This window comes from Oryctolagus cuniculus, chromosome 11 (genome assembly GCF_964237555.1).
Source record: "Oryctolagus cuniculus chromosome 11, mOryCun1.1, whole genome shotgun sequence".
NCBI lineage: Eukaryota > Metazoa > Chordata > Mammalia > Lagomorpha > Leporidae > Oryctolagus > Oryctolagus cuniculus.
This window is the reverse complement of record NC_091442.1, coordinates 117,460,176-117,475,799: the sequence shown is the minus strand read 5'-3', so window position 1 is coordinate 117,475,799 and position 15,624 is coordinate 117,460,176. Positions and strand designations below refer to the sequence as shown.

General features: G+C 60.3%; 1 protein-coding gene across 3 annotated transcripts; it reads left to right on the top strand.

Annotated features, from left to right (window-relative positions):
• Positions 1-4,459: 4,459 nt before the first annotated feature.
• TOB2 (transducer of ERBB2, 2) lies at positions 4,460-13,871 on the top strand. Of its 3 annotated transcripts, none has more exons than XM_070052983.1 (3): positions 4,460-4,557; positions 5,841-5,966; positions 10,289-13,871. In XM_070052983.1, the coding sequence occupies exon 3, from the start codon at positions 10,384-10,386 to the stop codon at positions 11,419-11,421; it is 1,038 nt and encodes a 345-aa protein (XP_069909084.1). In that variant the 5' UTR covers positions 4,460-4,557; positions 5,841-5,966; positions 10,289-10,383; the 3' UTR covers positions 11,422-13,871. The 3 variants fall into 3 exon arrangements, with proteins under 3 accessions (XP_069909084.1, XP_008273390.1, XP_051689973.1); XM_008275168.4 differs by lacking the exon at positions 4,460-4,557 and adding an exon at positions 4,979-5,247; XM_051834013.2 differs by lacking the exons at positions 4,460-4,557; positions 5,841-5,966 and adding an exon at positions 7,933-8,378.
• The last annotated feature ends 1,753 nt before the right edge of the window (positions 13,872-15,624 follow it).

The following is a 15,624-nucleotide window of genomic DNA, read 5'->3' as shown; positions in this document are numbered from 1 at the left end:
GGCGCCGGCACACCGGGTTCTAGTCCCGGTCGGGGCGCCGGATTCTGTCCCGGTTGCCCCTCTTCCAGGCCAGCCCTCTGCTGTGGCCAGGGAGTGCAGTGGAGGATGGCCCAGGTGCTTGGGCCCTGCACCCCATGGGAGACCAGGAAAAGCACCTGGCTCCTGGCTCCTGCCATCGGATCAGCGCGGTGCGCCGGCCGCAGTGCGCCGGCCGCGGCGGCCATTGGAGGGTGAACCAACGGCAAAAGGAAGACCTTTCTCTCTGTCTCTCTCTCTCACTGTCCACTCTGCCTGTCAAAAAAAAAAAAAAAATTACTTGTTTATTTGAAAGACAGCAAGATACAGAGACTTTCCATCCACTGGGTCACTCCCTAGGTGTGTATTTAAATAAAATTTTTAGGGGCCAACTCTGCGGCATAGTGGGTAAAGCTGCTGCCTGCAGTGCCTGCATCCCATATTGGCGCTGGTTCGAGTCCCAGCTGCTCCACTTCCTATCCAGCTCTCTGCTATGGCCTGGGAAAGCAGTGGAAGATGGCCCAGGTGCTTGGGCCCCTGCACCTGGATTGTAGACCCAGAAAAAGCTCCAGGCTCCTAGCTTCAGATCAGCCCAGCTCTGGCTGTTGCAGCCATTTGGAGAGTGAACCTGAAGATGGAAGATCTCTCTCTCTCTCTCTCTCTCTGTAACTATGCCTTTCAAATAAATAAATCTTACTAAAAATGTTTAAAATTTTTTAAAAGATGTGTGTATGTATGTGTTTGTTTATTTGTAAGATAGAGTGACAGAGAGAAGGATAGACAAAGAAGTCTCCCATCCACTGGTTCACTCTCCACATGGCCACAATGGCCGGGACTTAAACCAGTCAGAAGTCGGAGCTCGGAATTCCATCCAGGCCTCCCACGTTGGTGGCAGGGACCCAAGTACTTGGGCCATCACCTGCTGCCTTCCAGGCCCATTAGCAAGGAGCTGGGTCAGGCGTAACCTGTGTCACAATGCCCGCCCCAACACATGACAATTTAATCTACTTTCAACATTGTACTTATTACACACGCTGATGCACCTCTCCAAAAAAACTGTAATGAGCACCGTGTGGCTTTATGAGTAGACTGTGCGGGGTTTCTGCTCTGGTCCTGACCATCAGCCAGCCACTAGCCTCCATGTGTATCAGGGTAACACTCACCTCTTCAGGCTGTGGGGATTACATTTGACTTGGCAGTGCCTGACCCTACTGGAAGGTCTGAGATAACTGGCAATCGGCCCCTACTTCACAGATACACTGAAGTCTCCTGCAGAAGAGCCTGAGGGTTTCCTCTCTCTTCCTGCAAGGTCTTCCCCACCCTGCTTCTCTCCTGTGCAGGCAGCCGACAGGAAGTTCCACACACACACACACACACACACACACACACACACACACGTCTCCTTGGCTGGCTGTTGCTTTTGTTTGAAACACCCTCCCACCTCCACATCGGCCCCCCAACTCCATACCGCTTCCTTTCTGACATCTCGTGAGTGCTTCCAGAGGTACCACACCCACAACGGTTTCCCTCACTTGCATTATTTTTGTGTCTAATTCATAGATACACAAAAGGTCCATGGAACAGTGTTTACTGTGAATATTGCACTCTGACATTTTCACTGCTTTTATTTAAAAAAAAAGATTTATTTATTTTACATGAAAGAGTTACACAGAGAGAGAAGGAGAGAGAGAGAGAGAGACTTCCATCCACTTGTTCACTCCCCTAGATAGCCGCTATGGCCAGAGCTGCGCCGACCCGAAGCCAGGAGCTTCCTCGGGGTCTCCCATGCAGGCACAGGGGCCCAAGGACTTGGGCCATCCTCCACTGCCTTCCCAGGCCACAGCAGAGAGCTGGATGGGAAATGGGGCATCTGGGCCTCAAACTGGCACCCATATGGGATGCCGGCACTGCAGGTGGCGGCTTTACCCACTACGCCACAGCGCCCGCCCCTCACTGCATTTCAAAGTCTGTAGTCGAGTGGCCAGTGTTCTGACCCAGCAAATTGAGCTGCTGCTCGCCACTCTAGTGTCCCAAACCAGAGTGCTGGTTCGAGTCCCAGCTCCTCCACTTTTGATCCAGACCCCTACTAACGTGCTGGGAAAGCAGCGGAAGATGGCTCAGGCACTTGGGCCCCTGCACCCACGTGGAGAAGTGGATGGAATTCCCGGCTCCTGTTGGCCTGGCCCAGACCTGGCTGTTGTGACCATTTGGGGAATGAACCAGAAGATGGAAGATATCTCTTTCTCTCCTTCCTTTTCAATAAAAATAAGTGTTTAAAAAATAAAGTTTCTGGTTGAAATCCATTAAAATCGGGTGGTTTTATGACTGTAGGAATGATTGACAACACAGAGTTTAAAAACAATGAACTTGGAGCTGGCATGGAGGCTTAGCAGGTTAAGGCCAGCAAGGCCAGCATCCCATATGAGTCACAGCTGCTCCACTTCTGATTCAGCTTTCCTGCTAATGCTCCCAGGGAAACAGCAGAAGATGCCCAAGTGCTTAGGCCCCTGCCACCCCTGTGGGTGACCCGGATGGAGTTCCTGACTCCTGGCTTCCTCCTGGCCCAGCCCTATACATGTGTCCATTTGGGGAGTAAACTATAACTCTACCTTTCAAATAAAGCAAATCAGTAGAAGAAGAGGGAGGAGGAAAAACAAGGAACTGGAGCACAAGATCCGTGGCCTGGCTCCTTTTGCCTGCTCAGCGATCTGGGCGGGTGATAGAAATGATGGAAAGGGGAGGGGTCATAAGGAAAGCCCAAGGGGTGTGCGGCCCTCTCGGGGGTGTGGGGGCCTGGGGGACCCAGAGGGCACAGGCCCTGGCTGAAGAAGCTGCCATTCAACTCGACACAGCTGCTGTGAGCTTGAATGCCCAGCAGTGCCAGCCATTTTGAAATTAGGACATGTGGCAACTTAAGATATTTTTGTGCGATATCCTAATTTTTAAATACTGGCAACTCATTTTTTATATGTCAAAATATGCCAAGAAAATACACCCACCAGATGTGGACCTTGGCCTGCTATGCCGATTAGCAGTTTCTAAATTAAGAAAATTAACTTCCCGGGAATTGGACTGAACCCACTAAATGTCAGAGCAACTGTGTATCAGTCTGTACTGACTTGTAGGTTTTTAAAAGTAGTTGAAGCCAGGGAATAGACTTGGAAGGTTCTTTGCCTTGGTTGGAATTTTCCTGCCTTAAAAACAAACAAACAAACAAAGAAACCTCCCACTATTTCCATCTTTTCCCAGTTATTCAGTTCCAGTCCCGGGCTCGGTGAGCCTGGCTATCCCTAAGCGTCCAAGCCAAAATGCCTCTGTCTTTAGATGCTGCATGTGAGTGTCTTAGCAAAACACAGTTCACCTTGTCCCCTGTGATCCAGCCTTGGTGATGACCAGCAAGCCCATTTGCGTTGAGCTGCGGGTCTCTCTTCTCCAAAGCCAGCTGCCATGGCGGCTGCTTCTGCTTCTGCCCAGCTGGAACAAGGGACGAAGAACCACAATAAGAAAGTGATTTCTCGTATAACTTCAAAGAAACGAAGCTTCTCACCCCGGGGTGGGTGTGTGCGCGCGCGTGTGCTTGTGCGCGGAGAGATGAGTTAATGCGGGCTGGTCAGGGCACCCAAACACCTGGGGTCACCGGCTTCCTCTCGCCCTCTGGGGGGGCTCTGGGGCGCCTGGGCGGCAGTTCAGCCCCCAGCCAAATGCAACCACACTGCAAGTGGACCAGACGCGGCCGGCTCTCCCGGCCACGTGAGAAAAGCCGTCGCCGGCAATTAAGAACGGCGATTGCCTCTTTCCTCCCCTCTGATCTTTTTCCGGCTCATACGCTAACACCTTATCCGGGGGCCCCCGTTTGTCAAGGAGGCTGGATTTGGGGCTCTGTTGCCGGGCCAGAACAAGAGCACACACGCGCAGAAACTCAGAGGGTCTCAGCCCGCGCGCGCGCGGGGCCGGGAACACCCCGGGGACACCCCGGGGACGGCGCGCCGCCGCCTGTCTGGAAGGCATCCCCCCGGGAGGTGCACACGGGGCTGCAAGCCGTCCAGGACGGTCACCGTCCAGTCAAGAAGGGCGAATTCTTTGAGCCAGGCTGAATCCTCAGACGGGGCATTTACACCCCACAGGAATGTCCATTTCAGAGACAAGGAAAACGAGGTCTGGCAATACAAAAGATTTGCTGCCTTAAGTTACGGTCACACAGGAGGTGGCAGAACTGGGATGCGAACCCGCCAGCGTCACCGGCGGCCTCTGGACAGCGACTACAAATACCAGCATGCTCGGCCGCGCCCAAACTGCGCAAGCGCACACTGCCGTTTCCACAGCCCAATCAGAAGCCACCCCTCCCTGCATTCTGGCCAATAGGAAGGCTGTTGCTAACATGCCGGGTGTATTTTTAGCTTTCAGCGCTTTGGCACCACCCGGCTGGGCCCGAGTCTCCCCGCCCGGGTGGAGCGCGCCGGCGGCGGGGGGCGGAGAGGCGGGGATCCAGGGCAAGGTGGAGGGGGCGTGTGTATGACGCGCGGCCGCTGGCTGACGCACGAGGCAAGTAGTCCCTGGAGGTGCCCGTGGAGCTGGAACACGCGGGGCGTGGGGGTGGGGCCCCTCGGCTCGGGCTCCCGCCCAGGCCCCCACGCTCCCGGTGCCCTCTGGCCTTGCCGAGAACAAGTGGCCGCGGGGGGGAAAAGTGCAAACTGTTCCTCGCCGGAAACTCCCAGGGGTCGCCACCCCTGAACCAGAACCGATCGCAGAGGTTGCAGAGGACAGCTGGACAGCCGAGGGAGGAAAGTCCCACGCGCAAGGCCCCGGGCCTCGCCGTCCGGCGGTCCAGTCCGCCTGTGACCTCACCCGCGCTCCCCCAGACCCCGGCTAGGCGCCCCGCACGGTCACAAAGAGGGGTGCGTGGCCAAAGCCGAGCCAGGGCGCCCGAGCGCGCGGGCCCGCATTGTGTGTCCAGTCCCGGGCTCGGTGAGCCTGGCTCGGCCGCCCCAGGGGCCCTCGGATGTCCAAGCCCGGGACCCCTGCGCAGGCGGCCGGGCTGTCGCCGGAAGAAATGTGGCACCGGCTCGGGCCTCCCAAGGGGGCGTCGGCGTGGAGGCGGCGCAAGCCCCGCGCCGCCGCCCGCACTGTGTGCCCCAGACCCCGGATCCCCGCTCGAGTTCGCGTCCGCCCCTCAACTCCTCCACCGGCCAAGACACTGGGGCGCGGGGACGCGAACCCGAGCACCGGCGGCAGGTGCGGGGCCGGGATCCCCGCCCCCCGCTCCGCGAGGCCCTCCCGGGGGTCTCCGTGAGCCTGGGGACGCGGCCGCCGTGCCGAGCACGCGCTCAGAGGGGGCTTGGGGACACGAACTGAGGGGCCGCGGCTCTGCGCTGGGACGCGCCGACCACCGACAGCCCGCGGGGGCGCCGCCCGCCTCGGGCCTCGCGAGGGGGTTCCGCGCAGGCGCGAGCCGGGAAGTAGTCCCGGCCGGGCGCCGGCCCCGCCCCTGCAGGGCGGAGGGACGCATCACGCAGGGGTGGGGAAGCCGGATCCGTGCGCAGGGTTGCTAAGGGTGAAACTTTTCATTGACTTTGCTCACTTCGGGCCGGGGCACGGGACGGTGCGGGTCGTCGGCGGAGACCAGCGAGCGGCTCGGGCGACGCGGGGGCCGGAAGGGCAGCACCGCCGTCGGCCACAGCCCGGACCGCCCTCCGCCGCGAACACCAGCCATCCTCCGGTCCGCCATCCCCGCCGGCCGGCCCGCCCGCCCTCCGAAACACTGAAAGAATTATTATTAACAGTCATAACCCCGAACCCTCTCATTGCCCCCCCCCCCAAAAAAAAAGAACCGTAACGACGAAAAAGCCACATCTGAGCCCGGCCCGGCGGCACCCGAGAAAGCAGCGCGACCTCCGCCCCGCACTCAGGACCACCCTGGAGGGAGCAGCCGCCCCGCCGCCGCCGAGACCCGAGTGAGTGAGTGGGGGACGTGCGGCCCCCGGGGACCCTCCCCGAGACCCAGCGGCCGGGCCGCTCCCCGCCCCGCTCCGGCTGTCCGCTCTGCTGGACGCTCCACGTCGCGGCCGCCCCCTCCCCCGCCCGGCCAGCGCTGTCCGTCTGCTGCCTCCCCTGCAGGACCCCCCCACAGACACCTCGTTTCCCCGTCTCCGGCCCGGGGGCACCCAGGGGCCCCCCTCGGGGACAGGGCGCGTTTCCCCAGTTCTCCAGATCCCAGCTCGTTCCCCGGAGCAGCTAACTCCCACCTCTGTGGGAAGGAGGGGATCAGGCCTGGTTTTGTGCTTGCGGTCTCGCGTGCCGGGTAGGGGGTGCTGCTTAGGCAGAGGGCAGCCCGAGGGGTGGCGGCCGGGTGATGGGCACCGGTCAGCGGGGACTGCGCGTGGGCCCCGGCGCCGGGATGCACCGCGGGAGCCGAGGTCTTTATCCTCTTCCGTGCTCTCGGGGGAAGCCGGGCGGGCTGTGGTCTCGGCGGGGCTCGGCGGGGTGCTTGGCCGGGAGGGCCCTGCTGCCCGGGGGGTGGACGGTGCCCTTGACCGGGAGCCCGCGCCCTGCTTTCCCCGCAGCAGACCACCCGGCCTCCCTGGGCACCTGCCCCGCCGCCGTCCTCAGCACTGTGCGGAGGCGGGTGCGGGGCGCAGGCCTCGCGGCGGGGGCCCTCGCACCCGGAATCGCAGGTCTCGGGCGGCGCCGCGTTTCGGAGGGGCGCTCGCCCTCGCCTGCCCGGCTCTGGCTCCTCAGCCCCGCACTGGCGGCGGCTGAGGCGGGGGCCGCCCTGGCGCCTCCCCGCAGCCCGACTGGGGGCTTGTTTGGTTTAATTCTGCGGGCCCTCCGCCGGCCGCGGGCGCGCTGGGGCCGAGCCCGCCAGGCGACGATGGAAAGGGCTCGGCGATCGCGACCCCGGCCCGCCGGGCCCTGAGAGCGGACGGAGGCAGGTTGGCGGCGGGCCGCGGAGGCGGCGGCCGTGGCTTTATTGGTGCCAGAAGAAAATCATTAGGCGCAGGTCGCTAGTTCAGCGGCCCGGGGAGGCCGTGAAGGGAGAGGGGGAAAAGTTCAGCCTCTCAGGCAGCCTAGACGAACATGGTGGAGTGATAGGAGGCGGAGAGTAGGCCTTATGGGTAGGATTTATAAGAAATTAGGCGATGGGAGGGGGAGTCCTGCACCCCAGCGCGCATGTGCGTCGGAAACTTTTCCTCGGCTCCCCGACCCTCGGCCAGGTCCCCTCGCTGGGCATGCGTGGTTGGCCGGCTGGGCCCTCGCAATGTGCCCCGGGAAGTGTAGTGTGCAGAGAAAGTAGGTCACTTGGTTCCGCCTGGGCCGCGGGCGCTCGTGGACTACAGTTCCCAGAGTGCAGAGCGCGCCCGGCTGCCAGCCTCCCCGCCTTGTGTGGGCTGAGTCGAGTCTGTCCGGCTTCGGGGGAGCTAGAAAGAGGCCTGTTAAGGCGGAAGAAGCGTTGTAGTCGGCCCGTGCTGCCGGGCCTGTGTTTGGGAGCGGCTCCGTGAGGCTCCGGCCGGGTGGTGCGGTCGGCGGGGTGGGGCCCGAGCCCCGCGCTCGCTCTCCCGGCGGCGTTGGGGGCCCTCGCGCCCACCCAGTCCGTGACATCTGAGGACACCCCTTTCCCACGCCCGCGTATTGGAGTCCGGTGGTGCTCGTTGACAGGACGCCTTGAATATTAAGGCTTTGAGGCGCCTGGGTGTTCCTGTGGGCGTAGGGCCCGATAGATGGCCTCACCGCCGCTCCTGCTCGGCCCCTTGCAGACACAGCTGTCGTCAGAAGTTCCCTCCTCCCCGCAGGGCGCCGCGCCCCGCTCTGCCTTTGTCTTTCTCCTAAGAGCTTAGTTCTAAGCACGACCAGAACAGGGCTCTGGGTCCAGGCCCAACTGTTGGCAGGGCGGGCGGGCGGGTGGGACTTCAGGTGTAGTTAGAAGTTACACTCGCAACTGTAACCATCGGCAGAGGCAGATTTTGGCTTCGCCCGAGTCGGTGGGAGATGCGCGCCCGCGGCCGGCGGGTTCTTTCCATGGAAGGGAGCTGTTCCTGAACTCAGCACACGCCCGCCAGCGCCCGCCGTCTGAGCCCTGGAACTTGTCCCTAGCGTTTCAGGAACTGAACCGGCCCATTGGAGTGGTCAGGCTGTCTCCAGCTAAAGACAAGACAGCACCCGTGCTTTAATCCTCTGCCCCATAAGCTTCTTGAAGTCAGAATTAGAGCCTGAGCTGATGGAGCGGAAAACCTCGTTCTGGGTGTCTGGCGTTTTGTGAGGCCCCGCCCCGCAGCCATCTGGCCGGTCCAAAGGTGGCATCCCTACTTCCTGCTTCGCACAGCAGGTCGCTGAGGTGTGAGCTGGTGTCGCTTAGGCTGCACAAAGTGGTGAGTGGGCGGGGCTCACGGCAGAGTGCGGGTGTTTGGGGCGGGAGCTTGCCTCCCAGTGCCTTTGACCTGCGTTTTAAATGCTCTCACTGAGACGGAACCGTTCAGGGAAGTAGGTTTACTGGGAAGTAGGTTTGGGGCAGCGTCTGGGAGGCCTGAGAGGTGCAGACGCCCTGTGGTCTGGGTGGGGGAGAGCCATATGGCCCCGTGGGAGGAGTGTCCCGCGATGACGTCACGTCTGCTTTCCTTTTTGGAAACACACTCTGACTCCAGCCCCATGTTGGGGAGCTGGCGCCAGCTCACTTGGGCTTAAGGTCTCCTCCTGGACACCTCGAGTGGACCGCTGTGGCCTTCTCACACCTCTGCTCTTGAGGCGAGCCTCCGGCCGTGGGCCCCTCCTCAGGTGGAAGGATCTTGTTGGGTTTACTTTTCTTCCTACATCTTCCTGAACCTGAGAGGGCCCTGGACGCGCCTGTCTTCATCATGAGGAGGCACTGGGAGAAATTTGAAGAGAAGTCGGGTGTTGGGGGGGGTGGCGAGGGGACACCGTGGCTTCCTGAATTCCGAGTGCTCTGTGCAGCTCGGGATGGCGTGCGGGCCTGGTGCTGCGGCTTTCCTCCGGCCTAGCCTGGACGTTGGGCGGCGGCTGTGTGTGCTCCCAGGCAGGCCCTCCCCAGAAAGCCCTTTTCTGAGGAGTCGGTGCTAAGACCGTCCCCAGGAGCCGTGGACCCAGGGCACTGTGCAGGAGCCTGCAGCCTCGGTTTAGCCCCTGGAACCAGAGGAATTTTAATCAGCGTTCAGCCCCGAGCCCTTCGCAGCCCACGGTCATGGATCAGTCTTGTCCCATGCTGAGCTCAGCGGCACAGCGTTGTCCGGAGCGCAGCCCTGGGGGTGGGGTTCAGTTTCTCCCAGCAGGAGCCCTGGAGCGGCCCTTGTGCAGAGCATGGCTCCTGAGGCCCTGCAGGTGGTGTTCCTGGGACGGGAGGCCCCCCCCACCCCCCGACCTCGCCAGTAGACCTCTGACCCCAGCGGGGTCGGCTGTGAGAGAATCCCAAAGTAACAATCTGAGTGTTTTTCTTGGGCTGCCTCCTCTCCAGGGATTTCCAGACACTTGATCAGCCTGACCCGTTGCTGGGGACAGGTGGCCAGACGGTCCCTGGGAGGCAGAGTGGTGACGGGTCCCCAGCTGGAGGCTTCAGGGTGATGGAAAATTTCTCTCCTCTGCCCGTCCTCATCACTTACACCCTCGACGCCCTCGGGCCCCGCCAGCGCCGCCCTTACCCTGCTGGCCTCCAGGGCCCCGCTTCCTGGGCGGCCTCCTTCAGCAGGGCCCTCGTTGGCCCGCGGCTCTGATTGTGACAGGGCTTGGGCTTTCCTGGGGTTGTGTTCTTGTTGCCATCCTTGGAGGCTCTGGCGGAATTCTTAGATCAGATCTGCAAACCAGACTGAGGCAGGACACGTGCACCCCCGGGGCCCAGGGTGACAGATGGATGTGACGGCGGCCAAGCCCCCAGTGCGGCTGGCACTGCTCCTTCCTGCTCGGTGACCTGTATCGCTTCCCATTTAAGGAGGACAGCTAGAATTTTAAACTTTTATCTTGGTCTGTGACAGTTTGGGGACAGGACTTCACTGAGACCTTGCAGACAGGGAGGGCCTTCCGTCCTGCAGCTGAGGTAGGGTTGGGTTTCCTGACGTCACGTATAGTGACCTCATTTCTGCATCCTCGACCTTCATGATAGACTCAAGCTGCTGACGAGGAAACGAGGGCTCAGGAGAAGGGGCTTGTCCACGGTCACCCTAACCTGGGTCTGTGTCCTGCAGGCTTGGTGCTTCTCTGTCTGTCCTTGGCTGTTGGTCACCGCTGTCCGACTGCGTTTCTCCTCATGCCCCTCTCTTTTCTCAATTCCTAGAGCCATCTGGAGCCCCAGGCTGCCCACCTGCGTCTCGTGCCACTGCCTGTGGCCTGTGCCAGTGCCCTGAGCTGATTCTCCCCTACGAGAGGACCATGCAGCTGGAGATCAAAGTGGCCCTGAACTTCATCATCTCCTACTTGTACAACAAGCTGCCCCGCCGCCGGGCAGACCTGTTTGGGGAGGAGCTGGAACGGCTCTTGAAAAGGAAGTATGAAGGCCACTGGTACCCTGACAAGCCACTGAGGGGCTCGGGCTTCCGCTGCGTCCACATCGGGGAGATGGTGGACCCCGTGGTGGAGCTGGCTGCGCAGCGGAGCGGCCTGGCGGTGGAGGACGTGCGGGCCAACGTGCCCGAGGAGCTGAGCGTCTGGATCGACCCTTTCGAGGTGTCCTACCAGATCGGCGAGAAGGGCACCGTGAAGGTGCTGTACCTGGACGACAGCGAGTGCGGCGGCGCCCCAGAGCTCGACAAGGAGGTCAAGAGCAGCTTCAACCCCGACGCCCAGGTCTTCGTGCCCATCGGCAGCCAGGACGGCTCCCTGTCCGACTCGCCGTCGCCGGCCTTCGGCCAGTCGCCCAGCCCGACCTTCATGCCCCGCTCGGCCCAGCCCATCACCTTCACCACCGCCTCCTTCGCTGCTACCAAATTTGGCTCCACCAAGATGAAGAAGGGTGGCGGGGCAGCGAGCGGGGCGGCCGTGGCCGGCAGCGGGGCAGGCGGCCAGCAGCCCCCGCAGCAGCAGCCCCGCGTGGCCCGCTCGCCCACCAGCAGCCTGCTGAAGCACAAGGGGCTGGCCCTGTCTGTGCAGTCACTGCACTTCCTCACGGCCAGCCCCGCCCCCCAGTCCCAGCTCTCCCCCAACGCCAAGGAGTTCGTGTACAACGGCGGCGGCTCGCCCAGCCTCTTCTTCGATGGGGCCGACGGCCAGGGCGGTGGCGCCCCAGCCCCCTTCGGCGGCAGCGGGGCCGGCCCCTGCAACAGCAGCAGCTTTGACGTGGCCCAGGTGTTTGGCGGCGGCACCAACAGCCTCTTCCTGGAGAAGGCCCCCTTCGTGGAGGGCCTCAGCTACAACCTGAGCACCATGCAGTACCCCAGCCAGCCCTTCCAGCCTGTCGTGCTGGCCAACTGACCCGGCCGCCCCGGGCAGGCGCACCAAGACCGTGGACAAGACAGAGAAGGAAAGGCCAAAAAAAGAGGAAAAGAAAAATGTACAAAAAGATTTCTGATCTTCTCACTCACTTCTGGAGAAGAGACGGAGCCCAGGCACGGAGTGGGAGGGGCTCCCAGAGCACCAGGTCCTGTCAGCCACCTCCCCCACCTGTTTTCCTGCCCGCCTCTGATTTATTGGGTTGGTTTGGGGTTTATTTTTCTTTTCTTTTTTTTCACATGTAGTTTTCTACGTCACGACTTTGATTTCTGGCTTCCTGTGCTGAGCAGGGCCGGGTGCACCGCTGCTCCAGCCCCTCCCCTCACACTCTAGGGTGGTGTCCCAGCTCACAGGGGAGGAGGAGCCGCAGCCGGCCCGGCCTTCTGCAGAGTGGGGGGTGGGGCCGTGTCACTGCCTCTGTACCCAGTGTCATCCAGCCTCAGCAGGTGTCTCGGGCCCTGCCACACAAATAGACCTGACCCCAGCCCTTAGTCCCTCGCCGCCTGGCCCGCCTGGCCCGCCTGGCGCCTTCCCCAGAGCTGACTCTTGACTGCAGGGAGGTCAGCACTTTGAGTTCTTTCATCTCTTCCCACCTGCCGGCCCCTCCCGGCCCCGGAGACCCCGCATTGGTGTGTGCGGCCTGTCACGCAGCCCCTTCTTCTGGGCCTGTGGTTGTGGGTAGGGAGGTGGGGTCTACACGTGTGTGCATGCATACACGTGTGTGCGTGCACGTGGTTTGCTCTCCTGTTCTAAAGGATTCCAAGCCTGTGACGCTTCCCCTCTGGGTGTGGTCTGGGCTGTAGCAAGTGCTTCCTTAGGTAGGGGTGGGGACTGGGCTGGGGCGGGTCGTGAGTCCTCTGGTAGTGCCGCTTCAGCGGAGCCTGCGCCACCCCCGGGGGAGAGCTGCAGAAGGAACTGGTTTCCAGACTGCGGAGGGATCTGCACTTTTGTTTTGACCAAAAAAGTTAGCTCTGAAGGGCAGAGGGAATGCCCAAGCCGCTGATGCCTAGGGAAGTCCCTGGGCCCGACCCTCCTGCTGCGTGACCTTGGTCCCCGCCCTGCAGGCAGGGGCTCGCGGCCTGTGCCTGAGGGAGACCTCTGGTCTGGTTTGGAGACCTTAGTTTAGGACACTTGTGCCCCTGCCTGCCTGAGAGCGTCTCACCACCTGCCCCAGCCCGCTGGACCCGATGCTGCGAGGAGTAAAAGCAAGCTCGCTCCCTGCCTCTGCCCCAGCCCTGCGGGCCAGCTTCCACGCCACGACACTGGCAGAGGGGCTCTTGGTGTCAGAAAGCGCCAAAGCCCCTGCCACCCACCCCACTCCATCCTCCCAGGGACCCCAAGCGAGTGAGGCTGCTGTGAGTGGATCCGGCCCAGACAGGCACTGCCAGCCTCCTGTCCTTGCAGTGGGCACCAGCTCTACCTCCCCCCGCAGGGCAGGGCCCTGGCTTCTCAACCCCGCGCCATCTGTCCCCCACACCTCTCAGGGCCAGCCCCGTCGGGGCCACCCTCTCCCTGTCCTCAGCTCACACACAAGTGACAGGCCCAGGCAGATGGCCTCCCTGGGAAAGGTCGGATGCTGCCTTATCCCCCTTCCAGCCCCTCCTCCCACGCGAGCGCACACAGGTACCACCCACACCCAGGCTGCTGGTTTCTTGCCACGTGGTGGGGGGAGACCAGCCCCTCCGTCCTTAGAGAGGAGGAAACTGAGTGTCAGGAGCGTGACTGGTGCTGGGCTCCTGGGCCTGGGTCAGTCTGTCTGCTCTGAAATCTAGGCATTTTTGCTTCAATTTTATTTTTTTTAAGAAAACAAAAAAAAATCTGCACTAATTTACCTGGTTTCATAGGAAAACTTTTTTTTTATTTTTTACATTTTTTGGTGTCCGTTTGTATTGAATAATTTGCTACATTTGTAAAATGTAAGAGGTATATATAATATATGTATATTTCTAACGTAAGAAACGTAATTTTTTTCTTTTCAAGATTTTTTCTTAAAAAGAGGAGAGAAACAGATATTTTTTCAGGAAAAACAAACTTTAAAATAAAAAAAGAGGAGAATAAAACCTTTTTCTCCCCTTCCCCGGCCTCTGCCCACCCTCCCCCAGGATCAGATCACAGAATGTAAACTGAGTCCAGAATGATGTTTCTCTCTCCACGCAGGGAGCTGGAGTCTGGTTTTCTCCCTAGGGACGGGCAGGGGACACTGAGGCGAGCGGAGAGGGGCGGGGCGGGGCGGGCGATGGACTTTTTTTCTTTAGTGAAGGAGGAATACAATCAAGTGTTTTGTATTCAGGATGTTGTGCAATATTTTGGAATGGGACATTGGTGTGTTTAGAGATTTAGTTTAAAAACAAAACAAAAAGATTGATCAAATCTGTACAGTTTATATTGTTCCAGATTTTTTTAAGTTTGTATTAAAAGCATGATATATAATAGCTCTCTGCTGGCTCCTGGCTTATTTTGATTCCGGAGTCCCTTTTGGGGTGGAGAGGGCGAGAGTGACCCAACCTGTAAGCCACAAGAGCTGATTGGTGGTGCTGGTGCTGTGGCGTAGCCGGGAAAGCCGCCTGCCGCCTGCAGTGCCGGCGTCCCATGTGGGCACAGCTTCATGTCCCAGCTGCTCCACTTCTGAGCCAGCTCCCTGCTATTGTGCCTGGGAACGCAGTGGAAAATGGTCCAAGTGCTTGGGTCCCTGCCACCCATGCGGGAGACCCAGAAGCAGCTCCTGACTGGCTTGGCCCAGCCCTGACCATTGTGACCATCTGGGGAAGTGAACCAGCAGATGGAAGATTCTCTAACTCTGGCTTCTTTCAAATGAAAAAAATCTTTAACAAAAGAAGAACAGACTGGTCATCCTACCTAGGATAGACAGGTGCCTCTTGAGTGTGCCCGTTACCACGGGTCCTCTGCTGCACCGGAAGTAGGTTCTGGAGCTTAGTGACTGCCCTTGGCGAGGAGGTGGCGCAGTCAGAACCGGAAGCAGAGCACTAGAAGTGGGCTCCAAGTGAGATCTTTCTGCCTAAAGTCACAACACCAGTAAGGGATGCAACTGAGATTTCGACTCAAGTCCAAGTTTGTCATTTATTCGTCCAGTGACGTAGAGCAGGATCTGGCTGCTGGACAGAGCTCAAGTCTCAAAGTTGATGCCCGTTGTTAACTGCTGTGGAAGAGGGAGGGGCAGGGGGGCTGCTTGCCACCTTTTGTCCTCCTCGAGGCTGGGGCAGGGGGCATGCAGGTCTTATGGGACAGGCACCGTTTTCCCAAGGGGTCAACACCCAAACGTGTGAACTGGGCCTAGAAGCTCAGGCCAGGCATCCAGCTTCGGGAGAGGGTCCCGGGAGCCCTGCTGTGCAGCTCCCTCCATGGGCCATTCCCCTCCACAGAGCAGAGGGAGGCCCCAGCCAAGAGCAACCCTGGCCTACAGATGCAAGGTCACTTCCTGGCATCCGGCTTCCATGTGTCCCGATGGGGAGAAGCCGGCCTGTCCCGGCGTACAGGCTGCCCTCCCAGCCGTGGGCCCAGGGCGGGGCCAGGGGGCCCTCATCCCGCCCTCTGTTTCCTGTTCATATAAACACAGGTCCTGACAGCAGGTGCCGCAGTTGCCTGCTTCCTCTTCCTGTCACACTCAGAGCTGCAGGGTCCGGGTGAGGCCCCGCACAGGTGCCAACCACTCCTTCCCAGACAGTCCCTTTGGCTTGAAGGTGTGGTCAGCACAGATTTGAACCACTGCCCGAATTCTCCATCACAGACACAGAAGTGATTCAGTCTCGTATCCCTGCCACCATTCGTTCACCAAACGCTCGAGGCTCTGCAGAGGTGGAGTGGGAGGGTGCGGGGCAAAGGGAGACCTCTCCGGTTAGGCTGCTGCTCGCAGCTGCAGCACCCCAAGCATCCCTCACGGAGTGCAGGCTTGGCTCCCAGCTGCTCTGCCTCCCAGCCAGCTCCCTGCCAATGCACCTGGGAAGGCAGCTGCAGACGGCCTCTGCCACCCACGGGGTGACCTGGCTTCCGCCTGGCCCAGTCCTGGCAGTTGCGGCCATCTGGGGAGTGAACCAGTGGATGGGGTAGAAGATTCTCTCTCTGCCTGTTTGCCTTTCAAATAAAATAAAAAAGAAAACACTCTGGTAGACTTAGAGAGTCCCCTCCACTACCACTTAAAAAAAAAAAAAAAAGGTTTAGTTCCCCACT